General features: G+C 61.8%; 1 protein-coding gene across 4 annotated transcripts in view; it reads right to left on the reverse strand.

Annotated features, from left to right (window-relative positions):
* HTRA3 (HtrA serine peptidase 3) overlaps window positions 1-17,445 on the reverse strand; it is a 31,873-nt gene extending 14,428 nt beyond the window's left edge. For 2 of the 4 annotated variants that reach the window (XM_036992578.2, XM_036992577.2), the window contains exons 1-5: window positions 17,057-17,445; window positions 6,493-6,592; window positions 3,543-3,765; window positions 938-1,132; window positions 158-190 (exon numbers count right to left, since the gene is read on the reverse strand). In XM_036992578.2, the coding sequence (XP_036848473.2) occupies window positions 158-190; window positions 938-1,132; window positions 3,543-3,765; window positions 6,493-6,592; window positions 17,057-17,441 (936 nt within the window). In that variant the 5' untranslated portion in view covers window positions 17,442-17,445. Of the gene's footprint in view, window positions 1-157; window positions 191-937; window positions 1,136-3,542; window positions 3,766-6,492; window positions 6,593-17,056 lie in introns of all 4 variants that reach the window. The other 2 variants (XM_073237997.1, XM_017641976.3) reach the window with 1 other exon arrangement.
* Window positions 17,446-17,987: the final 542 nt, after the last annotated feature.

The following is a 17,987-nucleotide window of genomic DNA, read 5'->3' on the forward strand; positions in this document are numbered from 1 at the left end:
ACACTTGGGGTCACGTCCTCCTTCCAGAGCTCCAGCCCAGTCATCGGGCATGAAGATTTGAGGGCCATATTCTGGGTCCCATCTCTACCTTGAGGCTGTGCCCCCATGTGAGCAGAACCCCAGACAACTAAAGGCCCCTGCTGTAGGGGACACTTACCAGGTTCACCAGCGGTCCCCCGGAGTTCCCGTACTGCAAGGGGAAGACGGGGTGTCAGCTGTGCCCCATGCCCCGAGCTCTCTCCCCAAGATCACTGTGGTCAGCAGAGGCATGTACAGACATGTACAGGCATGTAACCGAATTTGATCCCCCAACAACCTGAAAAGCCTCACTGCTGCCCCCATTGTGCAGGTGAGAAAACTGAGGCCCATGGAGGCAACTGTTACCTGGGTCTGACCTGGGCCAGAGCTTTCCTCACACACCACAGGCTCCCCCAGACTCCTCCACGGTCTGCGCCACTCGCAAGCTGGGCAGCAGCGGGCCGGTGCGGGCTGAGGCAGGGTGGGGCACCACTTATCCTCCTCCTGGCCTCAAGGAGGCTCGACAAAGACTAACACCTCCAGAAGAGCGCCCAGACCATGACAAGCCCGGAGAGGCGGGAGCTGGGGCATGTGGGCCAAGTGCTCTGTGCACGCCAAAGGCCCCATCGAGATGGTAATAGTGACAGCGATAGTGATGGTGAATGTCGTCGCCGGGGTGTGTGATTTGGGAAAACACGTTTCAGGGCAAGACTGTGCGTCCACATCTCTGAAGGGTGGCCCTGGGCCAGGGCAGCAGCCCCTAACTCCCAGGGCAGACCTGGCACCTGTGGGTGGAGGTCACAGGGAGTCAGAGCTCCACTTAATGTAAAGAACGAACTTCCTAGTGACGGGACATGCGGAGTGCCAGAGTGGGCTGTGGGGCAGGGAGCGCCTGCCGGCGGCTGCCGCCAGGACTCACATTGATGATGGCGTCCGTCTGGATGTAGTCCATGTCGGAGTCCCGGAGGCCCAGCTCCTTGCCGTCCCTCTGGGCTGAGCTGACGATGCCCGTGGTCACTGTGTTCTGCAAGGCGAATGGGCTGCCGATGGCCACCACAAACTCGCCAGGCCGCAGGTCTGCCGAGCGGCCCAGCAGCAACGCTGGGAGCTTTTTCTGCTGGACGAAGGGGGAGGACACGGGGAGAGAGGCTTGGTGTCTGCCTTTGGTAGGGCCTGGAGCCAGAGCCCCAGGGAAGGTAGGGGCGGCTGTACGGAGCTGTCAGGGGCAAAGGCGGAGGCAAGTCACCAACCCTGACCCAAGCCAGGCCAGGCTCCGGCTGACCATGGTAGGAGACACCCCAGCTGGAGTCCTCAGAACAGAGACTAAGCCCTGCCAGCAGCTGCACATCTCCTCCGGTGGGCCACAGGGATCCCTCCCAGGAAGAATGCCCAGAGGGTCCCGCTGGGTGTGACCCCTGAGGTCATCGAACCCAATGGGTCAATGTTCACAGGTCCCTCTGAAAATTGGACGTAAGCCGTGGACACCGCCACCCAAGAGCGCAGCACACACAAACTGGTGCATGTGACTGGGAGATATGCGGGAGCCCTGGTGCCCGGCTGAGGACCCAGAGACCTTGGTTTGGGAATCTCTGGTGCAGCTCAGCCTGATCTCGCAGTATGGACACATGGGGAAACTGAGGCCCAGAAAGGTTACAGTGACTTAACGGAGCTCTGCCATCTCCCCTGCACACCGAGCCTCTGCACAGTCAGAGCCAGCAGAGCCTGTCTGTCTGTCTGACTCTGCCACTAGCCTGGGGCCTCGGAGGGCCATGCTAGGGCCTGTGGAAGATGGCATGTTCTGGAAGCTGCAGGGAGGTGCCCTGGAGCGCCTGTCGGAAGGTGCTGAAGGGTGCGCCCGTGCACGTGGATTGCTGGGAGCTAGAGCTCTGTGAATGTCCCAGTTTCAGTGTCGCCCACTGTGTCAGCTGTCACCACTGTGGCCACCAGGTGCAAAGCTCCTGGGCCTCTCAGCCCTGCTTCTATAGCTTCCTGTGGGTCTGTGATAATTTCCAAATAAAAGCTTCATAGAAAGGTGCTGGACGCAGTCATGCCCAGGCCTCAAAGCCTCCTCCAGCTCGGGAGCCCAGTGGGTTCAGGAGGTGCTGTGCCACATGCCCACGTGGGGGGCGAGGGCCTGGCTGTGCTATTTTCTGTGTTGCTGAGGCTGCTGTAAGGGCTCAGAGGGTCCCGAGTGGAGGAACCAGGCCGTGCAGTGGGAACTGCCTCTCAGCCCCTAAGTTCTGCAAGTGGCGTCAAACTGCGCTTTGGGGGAAGCTGCTGCCCCTCGGCCTGCGGAAGCACAGTGGGGGGGGGGCTGCGTCAAGCCCTCCGGCTCCCGTGACCATGGGGCCTGGGACGCTGTGATCCCTCCCTCTCTGCCTGTCAGTGATGGGAGGTGCTGTCTCTGCCTCCTGTCCCCAGGTGCCAACCATACCTGCAGACACCTGAGCCTTACTAATTCTACCACATCGGGGACCACAGGGTCGGCTGGGGCGTGCCCTCCGCCTCACCTGGCACTCCACACAGTCTCTGGAAAGGGGTGGACCAACCCAGTGGCAGCCAGACCCGGGGTCCCGCCTGGCCCTGCCTCACCCTGCAGGGTCCTCGGGCAGAGCTGCAAACTCTAGCCCTTGGGCTGAATCCAGGCGGTCAGACTCGGGCTCAGCAACTAGGCGAAAGGGCTCAGAGGTGGGCAACGAGGCACCGGTGGGTAATTTCGTGGAGCTTTTAAGTCCCTCTCCCGTGATCAGGCAAGAGGAAACCTCCTTGAAAGACTTGGCATCATGAGTGCCATGAACCTTTATTCAGAGAGAGCAGAAGCCAGACTCAAGCTCAGCCAAGTGGGACTCACCAGCACAGACAGCTCCACAGTGCCAACCTCCCCACGGGGACGGCCACAGCGGCTCTCGCTGAGGCCAAACTACAGCACTGGACAGAAGAAACCCGCCATGGGCCGGCGCCACCCTGGTTTAGTGTGCCCTGGGTGGTTCTACCATCTCCAAGCTTCAGTTTCCCCTCTGAAACAACCCTGACATCCCTGGGACACCGGGGCAAGGTTGGCACGTGTGTGCAGGTGCAGTTCCAGCCCACAACAGGGCCCCTGGAAACAGCTGGGGAGTGCCCAGAGGAGGCTCCCAAGCCGAGGTGGGTCTGCCAGCTCAGCTACTGGGGGAAGTGGATGTGGGGATGCAGGGCCTGGGGCATATGCCCCAAATGCTCCCCTCTGGCCTCTGTTGCCCCCATGGGGACAACTGCGTCCCCTGGAGTGGGTCTGGGAGGGACATTGGAAGTGTCTCCGGGCCTTGGGGGACTGGGTGGGAGTGACTGTGGGCAGCCCGTTTCCTGGCAGCTAGGGGGAGCGCAGGGAGGGTGTCCAGAAGCCCCATACCAGTCAGGTTTGAACCATGACCAGGAGCCCAGGGCCAGGGCCCCAGCTCTGGTCCCTCCAAGTGTCTGAGGGGGAAGCTGGGCATCTCTGAGCCCTGTGGCCTGGGCAGGTGTCCCCCGGCCCACTGCCCACTCACCTTGGGGCGGATCTTGATGGTGGCAATGTCTGACTTCTTGTCAATGTCCTTGACGGTGGCCTCATAGGTGTCCCCGCTCTGCAGCTGCACCTTGAGCTGCTCCCGGCCTGACACTGCGTTGCTGCTGGACACCACGTGGGCATTGGTGACAATCAAGCCAGCCTCTGACATGATGAAGCCTGAGCCACTGGACAGGGGCACATTGCGGCCAAACAGAGGGTGCCTGTGGGGAGGCGAGCGCAGGTGGGGGTTCAGGGCGGGTGGGGACCCAAGGTATAGGTCGGCCCAGCCACGGGCCGGCTGGGGAGGGCGGAGCCAGGGTGGGCTGGGGGAGTATGTGTCTGGGGTTCCCTGGGCCCGGTTCAGACCTCGGCCCTGCCACTTACCAGATGTGGCCTTGGCCGGGTCACCTAAGTCTGGGTCCATATCACAGCCGTAAAGAGGGGACAATGACCTCTGACTTGCAACTGGCTGGGATGAGACCGAGGCCCGTAAATGTCAGAGCTGTGACCACGTGCAGGCCCTCACTGCCCTGACAACACAGGCCGGAGCCAGACGACCCAGGGCGCTCATCCCGGTGCTTACTATCCGTCTGACACGGCTTGTCCTGGTCACCGTCTGGGAAATGGGGTCCTACTCCTCTGAGTGCTGATGCCTGGAGACGAGAAGTCACTCGACAGACTGGGCTATTATTGGCATCAGGGACACGCACTAATGTGCAGGCAGCATCCCCTGGGACTGTCGCACCGCAGGTCCCCAGGAATGTCACTGTTCCTAGGGGCAGGGGCAGATCACTTTCCCAAAGAGGTAGGGGACCCCCTCACAGACACGAGGCGATGCGGGGCATGGGAGTCCACCTCTGTGGATGGGGTAGAAGGGCCCGGGGTCAGTATTCACCTCCGGGGAGCCCCCTGACTGGGAACCACAGCCCGCTCCCGCATGCACGCAGCTCGGAACCTTCTCTGGGGTGGGTCACCTCTGGGACCCTGGGGTGCCAGGAGCAGGTACTCAGTGTCCAAGGCTGCTGAGCAGGGATGAGCGAGGAAAGGAGCCCCCAGTACTCGTGCAGGAGAACGAACAGGAAGGCTCAGGGGCCATGACAACCGCTCATGCCACCAAGCGCTCCCTCTGAGCCAGGGACAGAGCCATTTGATGCTCGTGGCCACCTACAAGGTACTTGGGCCTTCCATTTACACATGGGGAAACTGTGGCCTGGGACATGAGGTACTTGCCTGGGCCAGGCGGGCAAAGGGCAGAGCAGGGTGTGAACCAGGCAGCCTGGCCCCCTGGCCCCTTGCAGGGTGGCCACAGCATCTGTCCCCTCATATCCGTGGCCAGCTCCCAGCCCTCCTGAGCTCCACACGGGCCAGCAGGCAAGGGCTGCACCCGATTGCCTCTGGGCACCCCACGCTGCCTGCCCCGCCAGTCGGAATGCGTAGGAGTCAGCCCTGGAGCCTCCTCGCCCAGGTCAGGGGTCACAGCCAGAGGTCCCAGTGCTCCTGGTCATCTCATCTGTGTCTGGAGTCTCACCCACCTTGGCCTCACTGCCCACCCCCCCCACTCAGACATTGGCCTCCAAGGTCGCTTGGAGTTGCCACCTGTCTGCCGGGCAGCACTTAGCACTTAGCTGGCTTGGGGCCAGGTGCCCAGGGCCTTCTGGAAAGATGTGGTCCCATCCCAGCCATCCGCAAGGCCAGGGACATGCCACTCAGCCTGTCTAGCTGTAATTTCCTCAACTCTCGGTGTGGGGCCTGCAGAAAGGGCAGTGAGGAGTCGGCGTGCGGCAGAGGGATGGGCCCCGCTCTGGGGCTGTGGAGCCCCGGGACAGACCCCGACTTGGCACTCAGCAGCAGCTCTGAGAGCCTGGGGAGGTCCCGCCTGCTCCCAGAAAGTGGGCCCACGCTACCCCCTGTGGTCTGTGGGAAGACGCATGGTGGGAAGAGGGGACCTCAGTGCTGAGCCGCGGGCTACGCGGTCTGGGCTCCTGGGGCGGGTCCCACAGGCACAGGGCTCTCCCCAAGGGACGTGCACCCACCAGGGCTGCTCTTGAGAAACGTCTGCAAGGCAGCCGACAGAGCGCGGAGCACATGGCAGGTGATCGAGGGTGCTGCTTTTCTGGCAGCAAGCGCACCCTGTGGAGCGTCTCTGGGTGAGCACTGTCTCTGCCCTCCTGGGATGGCAGCAGGGGCGCCCAGGGACAAGGGCTCCCACCGGAAAAGCTCCATGCCCCCGCATGCAGGGAGCCCTGTGCTGGGCCGGGAATCAGGGCATGGGCGCTTCTGCCCACACCCAGGGACCTGCAGTCCACCTGGTCCTCTGCACCTCAGGGTTGGCATGAGGCTCTGGACAGCCTCCACTGCTCAAAGGACAGTGAAAATCAACAAGGTCCTGGCCCGTGGCCCGAGGCCTCCCGGTGGCTGTTCCCTCGGCACGTGAGCCCAGCCCCGCCGGTTCCCGTCAGGACGGAATGGAGTTCTGACCCTGCGCGTCTCGTCTGGGCTGTTTGCTGGCCCTTCCACGCAAGGGGGCCAAAAGGTTAAGAAAAACAGGCAGGAAGAACACTTTAAACCTGAGAAGTCATGCTGTTCATGTCCTCTCTTTGGGGAGTGCAAGTCAGTCTGGGAAGCCCCCAGGATCCCATGTGAGTGATGCGTTTGCAGGGCAGCAGCGTTTTGAGGGCATTGCTTCCCAGAGCCAGCGCAGACAGTGGGGGCACCACAGCTGCCACCTAGTGCACTCCTGCTTAGCACCTACAGTTCCTGAGTGTGGGGTCACTTTCCATCTCCCTAGGTGAGGACGCCAGAGTCAGAGTGGGCATTCTCAGTCCGGAGGTCTGCGTGCGGGCCACCTGACCACGCACCTTCCCGGGTCCCTCCTGCTGCTGGAAGGGAGTCTCACGTGGGCTCAGCAGACGGAGGAGGCGCCTCGGGGGCAGGGGGGCCTTACACACCTCAGGAAGAGCTCTATGTGCACCACGGCAGGCGCGATCTTCTCCACCACGTCAGCGATGAAGTTGAACTTATACCTCGGGCTGGTCAGCTGGTGGAGACCTGCACTGGCAGAAAGAACCGGGCCCATTAGTGACCCTGCCAGTGGCCCCAGAGCTCAGCCCCAGGGGAGGGAGGAGGAGGCTCCACCGGGAGGCCCTGGGCTCAGGGCCCCGCAGGGACGTCCCACACTCAGCAGCACAGTGACACCCAGATGTTTGGGGAGAGGGGTTCCCTCGCCCCAAGAATGGTTAGCACTGAGCTTCCCCACTTTGCCTCTGGGCACTGCCAGGAGGCTAGAGGCTCAGAGAGATTAGGACACTTGCCCTGGCCTGCACAGCAGGCAGATCTTGGGTACCCGGACTGGTCCCTTGCCCTTTCTCTCTCATACAGCATTGCCCCGGCACAAGGACACTGCCCCCTCTCGTTGCCAGCTCTGACCCGTCCCTCTAGCCCCTGAGCTAGTGTCCTGACTGGTTAAGGACACAGCAGAAGCCCCAGGTCATCCCTCTATGCTGCCTCCACTTTGGCCGCAGTGCAGCCCCCTCGTGGGCCAAGCCAGGCTGCCAAGATCTGAGTCGCCAGGGCCCCCTCTCTGCATCCAATGTGGCCATGCCAGGTCGGCCTTGCCAGGTGCTTCAAGGACTTCCCTGCAACCTTATTCAACTCAGATTTCTGCCGCCATCAGCAGCGGGGCTGAGCCTGCCAGGACCACAGGCCTGCGGCATGTGCGGGGCATGAGACTCACACGCCTTTGGTCTCTGTACTCAGGCATGCACTGAGGACTCCAGGTCCATGCCAGAGACTGGCACTTCCAGGAGCTCATGCTACCCAGCATTGCTTCTAAGTAGCCAGATGGGTCAGTGGGTTGGGAGCTATGTATACCTCGGCTTGCCAGGCACTGCCACCTCCCAGCTGTGTGGCTTCAAGTAGATTACTTACTCTCTCTGGGCCTTGACTCCTTGTCTGAAAACGAGACTGAAGATAGTCCCCACTAACTGTGGGGACTAGACGTGAATGTGACTTGTGAACGGCTGCCTGCCCAGAGAGCCCACCACCCACCTGCCACCCTGAGGTGGGAGAACAGAGGGCTGGGCCTGTGGAGTCCAGTTTCACAGCTCATGCTTCTCCTGATGCCCTCTGGGAAGTGACCGAGCCTCGGGGTCTAGTGAAACTCTGCTGTCCAAATGGAGAGGGGTACCACCCTGAGTACAGCTGCAGGGGCAGGGCGCAGGCCATAGTCGGGGCCCCATGAACACCTGTGGGCAAATGGCCATCCCAGATAACCTTCCAGCTGTCCAGGAAGGCAGCCAGCACAGGGCCATCGCCCCCACCTTACAGGTAGGAAGACTGAGGCTCAGCAAGACAAGCCCTCCTGCAGGAAGACAGCCCCTAGTTAGAGAAGAGACCAGGCTCTGAGTGCTGGCCGGTCAGCTCCCCTCCCCGGGCCCCTCACTCCCACCCAGGCTCACCAGGGCCCGAACTGCCCGCTGAGCCTGAGCCGGACCACGGGACCCAGAGGACAGCTTGCCCTTAGGCTCTGAGGTCGAGGGTGGTGAGCACGACCAGGCCCACCGCTCCTGTGACATTTGCCTCCCCACCAGCCAGCAGGGCCCGGCCACAGGGGGCCCATCCTGCCTCTGTCAGCCGGAACCAAGGGCCGCCTGTCCTGGCTGGGAGGCGCGGCCCCTTGCCAGCCACCTCGGGCTCCTCGCTGATCAAACCGCAGGCAGCCAGGAGCCGCCACGCCCCAAAGTCCCGCTCCTGGAGGCAAAACCCCTAAGCGGGGCAGGGCCTGAGGTCCGGAGGGCACGTCAGCAGCTGACCCGGGGGCACTCTGGGCCGGAGCCTGGGCTCTCAGCTTACTGCAGGCACTCAGCACATTTATTTCCCTGTGGGATTGCTGATCCTCCCTGGAAATCTGGAGGTGACGCTGCCGGTCAGCTGTGGGGGCTGAGCCCACCCGAGGGCGGGTTTATTTCTGGCCAGGCCGAGGGAAGGAAACCGGCCGCCGAGCTTCCAGCCCCATTCGCGTTTTGTTCCCAATAAGACCCTTCTCACCAGGAGATCACCCTAGCCCTGGGCCCACAGGATCCCAGACCTGGGCCCTTCTTCCTTCGCAGGGGGATCTGGCAGGGTCTACAGCTCTCCCTGTGGGCCAGGGCTCGCGCTGTGCAGGGACGGACACTCCCAGGAGCAAAGCCAGGTGTCACCTCTCCTGCTGTGTAACCCATTGGCCATTTACCAGGGTCTCTGCTCCATCACCCACCACTCCGTGCCTCTACCTGCCTGGACCACTGCCTGCTTCTCCCTACCAAGATGTTCCAGCTAGCCCTGGGCTCACCTCAAATCCCACCTCTTCCAGGCAGGCCCCCTGCAGGCATCTTCCAGTCAGAATGGTCCCTCCCTCCTCGGGGCTTTGGGCACAGCTCGTGGCCCTTGGCCCTTGCTTTCGTGTGGTATATTCAGGCCATACATCCTGAGTGCCTTCCCGTGTACAGCCCCTGCTGGATACAGGGAAGAGACCAGCCAGCGGTGAAGGGACACAGGAAAGCCCAGAGGCAGCCAGGATCCAGGTCCTGGAGACTTCGGAGCTTGAGCCCTTCCTGACCCTGGGGCTGGGGGCTCCCGGCTCCCGCGTCAGCCAGCTGGTGACATGGGCTGCAGCAGATCCTGTCCCTTTAAGCCGACCAACCATGGTGGGCGGTGGGGAGGCGGTGAGGGGCGGGGACAGCGCCTGCTTCCTGGTCCTCCTCCCCACGCACAGATGAATCACCCCTGAGTCAGCTGGAAAGGAGGACGCGGTTCCCACTGCCTCTTTCCGCATGAAAACCTCGGGCCCCATGGCTGGGAAACGGACTCTGTTTATTTGGGGGTTTTGACAACCCCCACCCCCGCCTCGTCCTCCAGCCAAGGTTCTGAAGTCAATAGTCAGTCTCAACCAGATTCAGCTGTTAGCATGTATTTTTTTTTTATTTTTCAAAAATAAACTGTAATTCACAGGCCGTGGAAATTTTAGTCGGTTGGAACTTGACACAGCAAAGCCATTGAGGCCAGGTGTCTTGTGGCACTTCCTGGGACAGGAAGGGGCATGGCCAGGATGGAGAGAGACCAGGGAGGGGATGGGGCTCTACCTCCAGCACTTCTGCATGGCAGAGCTTCCAGGAGGGCTGAGGGACAGAGGCAGACCCAGAGCGAGGACTTACTACGTGCTCTGGATAGTCGTGACTGCCATGGAACAGGTAGGGAAACCGAGGCCCAGACACCCCACAGGGCCACACAGGTTGTGGGCTGCGCAAGTCCAGAACCATTATGAATGAAGATCACAGTGTGGCTAGCTACCCATGGAGTTGTGCAGTGCACAACCTACCCAACTGTATATGTACTGCTCCAGCACATGACGGGCAGAGCCAGGGCTGAGACCTTGACCTGTTCCTCTAACTCCAAGGTTATGGCCTCTTCTAAGACACCCCCCTCCATCACCCAGAGGTTAGCTGTGAGCTAGGGATGGAGGGGTCATCAGCAGATGACCACAGGGTCCTAGGCTGTGCCCATCTGCCCAACACTGACCACAGCCTGCAGACCAGATGGCAGCTTCTTAGGGCATTCAGGGGCCCAGTATTCAGGTCCCGTGATGTCCGCAGCCTTGCCTACTGCTCCTCTCCCCTCTGTACCCTGGCTCTGATTCCCAAGCCCATAGACTCCAAGGGTTCCCCCTGCCTTTGCATGGGCAGTTCCCTCTGCCGGGAATGCCCCTTTCCTCATTCCTCAAGGCCCGGGCCCACACACCTCTTCTGGGGAGCCCACCCTGATTCGGCAGGCTCAGTGACTGCCCTCTGCCCTCTGGGACCCACAGCACTTTGTGACCCTCCCAAGGTACTTGTCCCTCTGGACTGTCCCCACGGCCCGGGCACCCCTGGCCCACAGCACAGAGAATGAGTGACTGAGCAAGAGGCTGCCTGGCTGTTCTCCAGGCCCAGATGAGCCACGCTGGGCCCCCACAGCCCCAGCCTCCATCCACAGGCTCCACCCTACCCGCATCTCAGGGGCAGGCGCTGAAGCCTCAAGCCGCCTCCTGGGGCCAGTAAGTTCCCAGGGAGGCTCCACATGTTTTCCTTTCTCTTGAAAACTTGCCTGTCCCCAAGTGAACTATCTCCCCTGAGCCAAGAGCAGTGGCTTCAGACCCCACCACGGCTCCCAAGGGGGCGATGCTGCTGCCTGCCACCCTCCCCCCAGGGTTCCTGTCCCTGGAATGCACAGCTGGGGCACCCCGAGCTCGCTCCACTGGCCACGCCCAGCAGCCACGGGCTGGGCTCTAGGCATTAGGACTTCATTGAATTCTAGAAGCAATTCTTCAATTCAGGAATCTTCACCCATTTTACAGGCAAGGGAAAAGACTGAGGAGGTCATGAGATGCGCCCAAGGCCCACAGCCAGGCCCCTTGACCCCTGCCCCCAGGCACCTCCCCAGCTCTGTGCTGGCCCTTGGCCCAGCCTTAGCCCTTCCTCAGCCGAGGGCCAGCCTGGCTTCTCTGCATGGGGTGTTCCTCCGGGGCTACGACCAACCCCGTGAAGGAAGCGGCTCTGCCACCAGCTTGTTTGCACTGTGTCCAAGGGGTCCCACAGGCCAGGCAGGACCCCAAGGTGCCCACAGGGCTGCCCAAGCCACTCAAGCCATGGACAGCAAGGCCCGCTCAGACCCTGACCCTCCTCTCACGGGAAGCCTTCCCTGCCCTGGCTGGACCATCAGCTGCCTCCTCTGGGCTTGTGCCCCTCAGCTATGGCATAGGGACTAAACAAGGCCACCAGAACTCCCTGGGGCACGCAGCAGCCCATCCACCCACACTACCTTCTGGCACCTTCCCTTCCTCTCCTCGGTGTCACAAACCTGGGTCAGGTCAGAAACACCTGCTTGCCAATATTTAAGTCTGTTCACACTGACGTTTATTAGCCCTGACACCGCAAAGCACTTTGAATTCATTATCTCCTTGATGGCGGAATGACCCAGTGAGGAGCGTGCCCCACTGTTATCCCCATTTTACAATGAGGAGACTGTGGTAGGGAGAGCTTCAGAGATTTGCAGGGTTGCACCACAGAAGATGGGAGAACTGGGACTCACCCCTGAGCAGCTGGATGTGGGGAGCAGAACTGTGTCTCAGTCCTGGGTCTGCCCATTATGCATTAGAGGAGCTAACGCAATGCAGTTGAGCAGGTTGCACACTGTACACGTCCAGGGGCTCACCTGCACCCCCTTGCACTAAACCTGGTGTCTGATTTGAGGCTCACACATAACATCCTGGCCGCGTCTTTGCTGTACTGAGGACCAGGGGTCTGTGATCTTATTCTCTTTCCTGCTTTATCCCTCGCCCTTATCAAAACCAAGCAGGAAGGCCACTTCCTCAAGGTGCTGAGGTCTGCCCGGCATGCAGATGGAAGATCAGGGCACCCAGGCTCAGGGCAGAGCCGTCCCTCCCCACCTGGGGCAGCCCACCGCATCTTGCCGAGCCCTTTCTTATAAGCCATGAAAGAACACCCAGATGATGTGTGCTTAAAGCTTTGTGCGGCTGGAGCACCAGCCCAGTTTCTCATCCTTGACTCTGGTCAACCCGGCGACTTTTCTCAAAGCAGGCCCTGACAGTGGCAGCACTCAGCCATCTGGCAGGACACACCGGCACACTTGGCCAGCCATCGGCCCACTCCCTTGTCTGGTGAGAACAAACCCCAGGCCTCTGGTGAGGCCTTGCTTTCCCCAGGGATCCTAGTGGCTGGGGACCTGGTAGACCGTGGAAGTCAGGCCTGGTGCACTGCCTTCAGGTGAGGCCCCACCGTCCATTTTATCCTGACACTCCCCATTCCAGCCCCATCAGTCCAGAGACCCAATGTCCCCAGATCCTGCCCCCTCAGCCACCTCATCAGCTGTCCCTTCCCATGGCACTGGCCTCCCACTAGCTGGGCCCCTGTGCCCGCTCAGCCTACCTGTTACCCATAAGCCCTCAGGAGCCCCTCATCTGCTGAAGATGGGGAGCCCTCACATCTATCTGGCACTAGCCCGGGGTCAGCATTTCCTGCCATCCTCCTCTGCACAGGCTCTCTCTGGGCCCACTTCTCCATTGACTGTTTTCATGCCACCTTCCCCAGGAGCCTGCCCTGATCTATCCCTATTCCAATTCTGGAGGTGGATTTCCCTTGCCTGGGTTCCACGCAGTCATCTGTCCATCACAACGCGGGATCAGGGATCTGCTGGCAGCGGTGATGGTGGGCAGGAAACAGAGGCCAGATCACACCAAGCCCGCAGGCAGCATCAGAAGTCTGTTCTTGGTCCTGAAAGCAGGGGACCCATGCTGGGCTTTTGGCAAGGGAGACTCGAGTCTCACTACGCTCCCTCCGGCAGGTGCATGGAAAGGGGAGAAGCCTGGCAGGCCACCCCACAGGGTGCTGTGGGACCCCAGCAGCACCTCCAGGCTGGCTTAAGGCCAGGGGCAGGAAGGATGGCCCACAGCGCCCTGGGTCTTTAGCTCCTCTCTGAATGGGCTCCCCGCCTCCGGTGGCCTTGGCACTGAGGCAGCCCGTGGGTCCTCAGGAGGTGCCAGGTGCTGCAGCTCAGCCCTGCCTGGGCAGTGGGGGGAGGGGGCAGAGGAGGCACAGCACTGCCTGATTAGTCCCGATGCTGCACCCCAAGAATGCACAGCCCCGGGAAGCTGCTAAGAGGTTAAAATCAAAAGCCGACCAAAGCTTCTAAGTAAAACAGAGATGCTGTTGGAACCTGCTCTGGGGTCGCACAATAAATGCTGATCATTAAATGCCATGTTGTAAACTGCCCAGGGGCTCTAAATGCTGATCAATTGCATGCTCAAAAGCCTATTTGTCTGCAGTTGTGGGGGAAGAGGCTGCAAGGGTCACAGGGTCCTGGTTACGTGAAAAGGAAACCATGGAGATGGGAATATGCAAGAGCTCCTGGATAGGGGGTGAGTCCCCCATCATTGGGGGAGTGCAAAGGGGTACGAGGGCCACAGGACATTCACACATCGCATGGATAGTCCATTCATTCCACAGCACTTACTGTGCACCAGGCACTGGACGATGTCCCCCTCCGGGGAGGCTCTGGCCTAGTGAGATAGATGTAAGGCAGAATACATGAGTCAAGCAGGTGGTATGGGTGTCTAGAGGGTCCCCAAGGTGTGCTCATGAGGTTAATGAAGGGGATTACCTGGCATAGCAATCAAGAAAGCAGTTCAGGTGATAGGACCCCTGGACCAAGACAGGACGATGACCTGGCTTGGAAGGTGAGTGAATGGGAGTTTTGGGCGGCACGCATAGCTTGGCAAAGGCCCTGAGGTGGGAAGGAGCCCGGTGCGGCTGGAGCACAGAGGACGAGACTGTACTGCAGGCGTTGGGGAGGCAGGTGGTATAGGGCCTTGTAGGTCAGAGTAAATGGTGGGGAGTTTTTGAGGGATCCCCCTGGTGAAGGGCAAGTTGGATTTATCAGGGTGATCCTGGCTGCTATGTGGACAAGTGACGGGAAGGAGGGAGAGGGTGGTGGGGAGTCAGGGGAGGCCAGCATTGCTGGGGCAAGTAGGAGTGGTGGCTAGCACAGGGGACATTTCAAGACTGTGCTTGTGGACAGGAGGTGAGGAGTGAGGGGAGGGGACGACTAAGGGTGACAGACGCTCCTGACCTGAACTGGGTCCTCTCACCTGAGGACACGAGCAGCAGGGACCCAGGGTTCCAGCCCAGGGAAGAGACACAGCTGGAGATAGGACCCCTGTGTTGTCAGGCCTGTGTGTGTCTGAAGGCAGGCTCAGGGGAGCACAGAGCTGGCAGGACTCCGTAGGAGCGTCCGGACAGGCAGCGCCCTACCCTCACAGCGTGTGGACACCACCCAGTGACTTCTGGCCAGGCCTTCAGGGGGCAGAGGTGGGGACACTGCCAAGGACACTCTCTGGAGGCTGAACCACTGGAGCTGGAGACCCTGACTCCAGACCTGGGGACACTACTGCCCCTGCCTGCAGAAGAAAGCCTGGGGCTCATGAGACGGCAGTTTTCAAAGCCAGCCAGTGGTACAGGCCTGGCTCAGGCGCTTCCTGGACAGGTGACCTCCAGCCATTCACCTGACCTCTCCCATTCTCATTGACCGCACCTGTGGTGTATGACGGGCCAAACTCACGGGCAGTAGGCAGTGTAGGCAGCAGACCCTAGCGCTGGCAGGTTTCCCGCAAGGACGTGTTTGCATGTGCGGCCCTGCAACCTGGGTGTCTGAGGTCCCTGTGCCCTGGGGTGGGGCCACACGGACCACAAGGTGGGGCGCTTGCAGACCCCTGGGCCCTGTTCGCGCCTTCCCTGCACCAAGGCCTCCCGTCTCTCTCCAGCCCTAGCTCCCCACCGAGTACCTGGGGCTGTGGCTCCCATGGTGGCAGGGCTGGTGGGATCCGCACCCACGGCCGTTCCATCCGCTTCTGCTTGCCCCTGTCCCTCTCGGCTCCCCGCCCTTTGGCTAGAGGGTGCCCACCCAGCAGCCACAGCTCTGCCCAGAAGCACCCCCGACCTTGCAGATGAAACAGAAATGGTGGTGGCCACAATCTTAACAGTGACAAGGACTTGAGAAACAATAAACAGCCTGTTGGCTGCCTGCTGGGGACGTGTGCCTACACACCTGGCTGATCAATCCCCAGCAGTTCTCCCTGGCAGGGGCTACTGCCACCGGCGCCCACAGCACAGAGGAGGAGACTGGTGAGTGCCCGGTCAAGGCCACACTGTCGGTAGGGACCTGCCAGCTGAGTGGCCTCTGCACCTGCCATGGTCATTCCCTCTGCACACCCTCCCACGACTCTCCCGACCGTCTGAGCCTCTCAAGGGCAAGATGATCTGTCTCCTGGTGGTGCCCTGGTCACAAGCCCAGGGCCAACTGGACACAGGGAAGGGACGTCAGAGATGTGGACTCCATCAGTCAGGAATGAGGGATTTGGAAATGCTGGACCACGTCCCCGCCCACCCCTGGGCCCCAGAGCCTTGGCCTAGTAGCACCCCCACAGGACAGGCAGGGCAGGGATGCAGACAACCTAGCTGCAGGGCAGGCCAGCCCCCCACCCCCCAGCCCCTGCCTCTGGGCCCGGCAGCACCCCGCAGAGATGTGCTGCCCTGAGGGGGCAGAGGGGACAACGGCCATCTCAGACATCCTGTGACACCTGCTTTCATCCCACAGTCTCCTGGGCCCAGTCTGACTGTAGTGTCTGCACTTCCCTTAAAGCGCTTCAGTGGCTCTCCCTAATGATCGTATTCAATCCCAGATGATTCCCAGTCTGGGTCCCCTGGAGCCCCCGTGTTTTGGGAGGAGGTCATGCCTCTGTCAGGAAAGGAGCTCTGTTGAAATTCTCTTAGAAAGCCCTGGGCGGGGGTGGGGGGGTGTTTTTGTGTGTATGTGTGTGTGTGTGTGTTTCTTGCTGCCAGTTTCTCAAAACCTCTGATAGACTCGAGTATAGTGTGAACCCTCACTGCAGGGACTGTTAGCTTCCCAAGCTATTGGGGCCACAGGACACTCCTTTTCAGAATACCAGGCACAATGTGGGGAGCCCGGCCTACAGAATGGAAATGTGAGCTGTTGGCACAACGTGGTTGCACAGCACTTATGGCCATGTGTCATCCCATTCCTGCCAGCCTGCCCAGCCTCAAGTGTCTGTCACACGCACTCCCGTCCCCTACATGCCAGCTGCTCCCAGCTCAGCTCCCCACGCGCAGCAGACCTCCACCCAGAAGATGCCCCTCGCAGCGATGGCTTCCTGGCACCTGGCACCTCAGGCAGCCATGTTCCCCTGGTGCCCCCGGGGACCCTGGACCTGCCCTGGGGCTAGCAGCTCTCCTAGCTGCAGGAAGCTGACAGCATCTCTGCGAATCGGGGGCTCTGCAGGTACCTGTTGAATCAAGGTGGCAGCCCGCCTTCCTAAGAGGCCCCCCTAAACAGAGGGACGGCGGGGTTTTCTAGCATTTTCTCCCATGCACAAGGTCAACATGTATGGCAGGAAAGGCCAGGGCCCGCAGCCCGTCCCCACGGGGCCCCCAGGAGCCCACAGACCCCACATCTGCTCTCACTACTCCCTAATAGCCCTCTGGCGTTGTGCATTTACATGCAGCTAGAAAGGAGACATCTCTCAAAAGGGCACCTGGACTGGGGATTTAAGGCCAGCAAAGACGGCTTTCCACCCAACACCCTGGCAGAGTAGGGGTACTCCACCGGGGGGACGGGCACCCAGCAGGCCGTCTGCGATGAGGCCAGAGCTGGTGAGCCCGGCGCGGGAAGCGCCCGTGGGGTGGTCAGGAGAACACCGGCTTTCACTTCCGACTACTTCTGTGCCCCTGGAAATGCAGTTTACCTGTCTGGGCCTCAGCTTCCCCACCGGGAAGGCCGGTGGGCGGGTAAGATGATTTCTAAAGGGCCTTCCCCTCGTGCCAAGGAGTGGGACCTCGAGGCCAGCTTCCCCAGGAGAACGCTCCGCTCGCACCCCGCGCCGCCGCCCGGACCCAAGCGCTTGCTTACCCGACGGGCAGGCGCCCTTCTGCAGCTGGCGCACGGGCGTCCCGGAGAGCTGCAGCGCGCGGCGGCTGGCCGCCTGCAACGCGCACACGTTGGCGTAGGTGTGCCCGTCCGTGCCGCACACAGCGTGCGCCCAGCGGCAGCGGCACACGCCGCGCGCGCACTCCAGGCTCTCCCCGCACGGCGAGTCCAGGGCCCGGCCGCACGGCTCGCCCTCGCCGGCGGCGCACACCAGGCAGCAGTTGCACAGGTCGGGCACGTAGCCGCCGGGGCAGCGGGGGCTCGGGCACCGCGACACGTCGCAGCGCGCGGGACACGGAGCGGCCGGGGGCTCCCGGGCCAGCGCCAGCGCGGCCAGCGCGGCCAGGAGCAGCGCCCGAGCCTGCATGGCGGACCAGCCGGCGGCGGGCGGCAGCGTGGGGGACCGGCCGGGGGCACGTCTGCGGAGGGACGGGGAGGGGGCGCGCGCGGCCACACGCACCGCGGCTCGGGCTCGGGCGGGCGCAGGGGCGCGAGAAGGGCGCTCCCTAGGCCGGCTTCTTCGGGCCGCGGGCCCCGCCGCATTTAAAGGCGCGTCCGGCCCGCCCCCATTGGAAGGGGGCGGCCCGGCTCCGCCGCCTGCCCCGCCCTGGCCTCTGCAGGCCCCCGCGGCCTTCCAGGCCTGGAGGAGCCACCCGCAGGCGGCGGAGCTGGGTTCGCCTGGTAAGAGAATCCTGAGCAACGATAACTCCAGGGAGCTCCAGGGATGGGGGCCGTGCGGGAGGAGAAAGCAGAGCCGGGGCCTTGGGCACCCCAGAGCCCGCTCCAGCCACGTCCACCTCTAGGGTTCCAGCGGCCTGAGTCCCCACGGAAATGGCCAAGTTCAGATCTCCCGGCGCCCCACCCAGCAGCAAGCCTTGGGCAAAGGGATGGCACAATGCCATCAGCGGTATGG

Source organism: Manis javanica, chromosome 5 (genome assembly GCF_040802235.1).
Source record: "Manis javanica isolate MJ-LG chromosome 5, MJ_LKY, whole genome shotgun sequence".
NCBI lineage: Eukaryota > Metazoa > Chordata > Mammalia > Pholidota > Manidae > Manis > Manis javanica.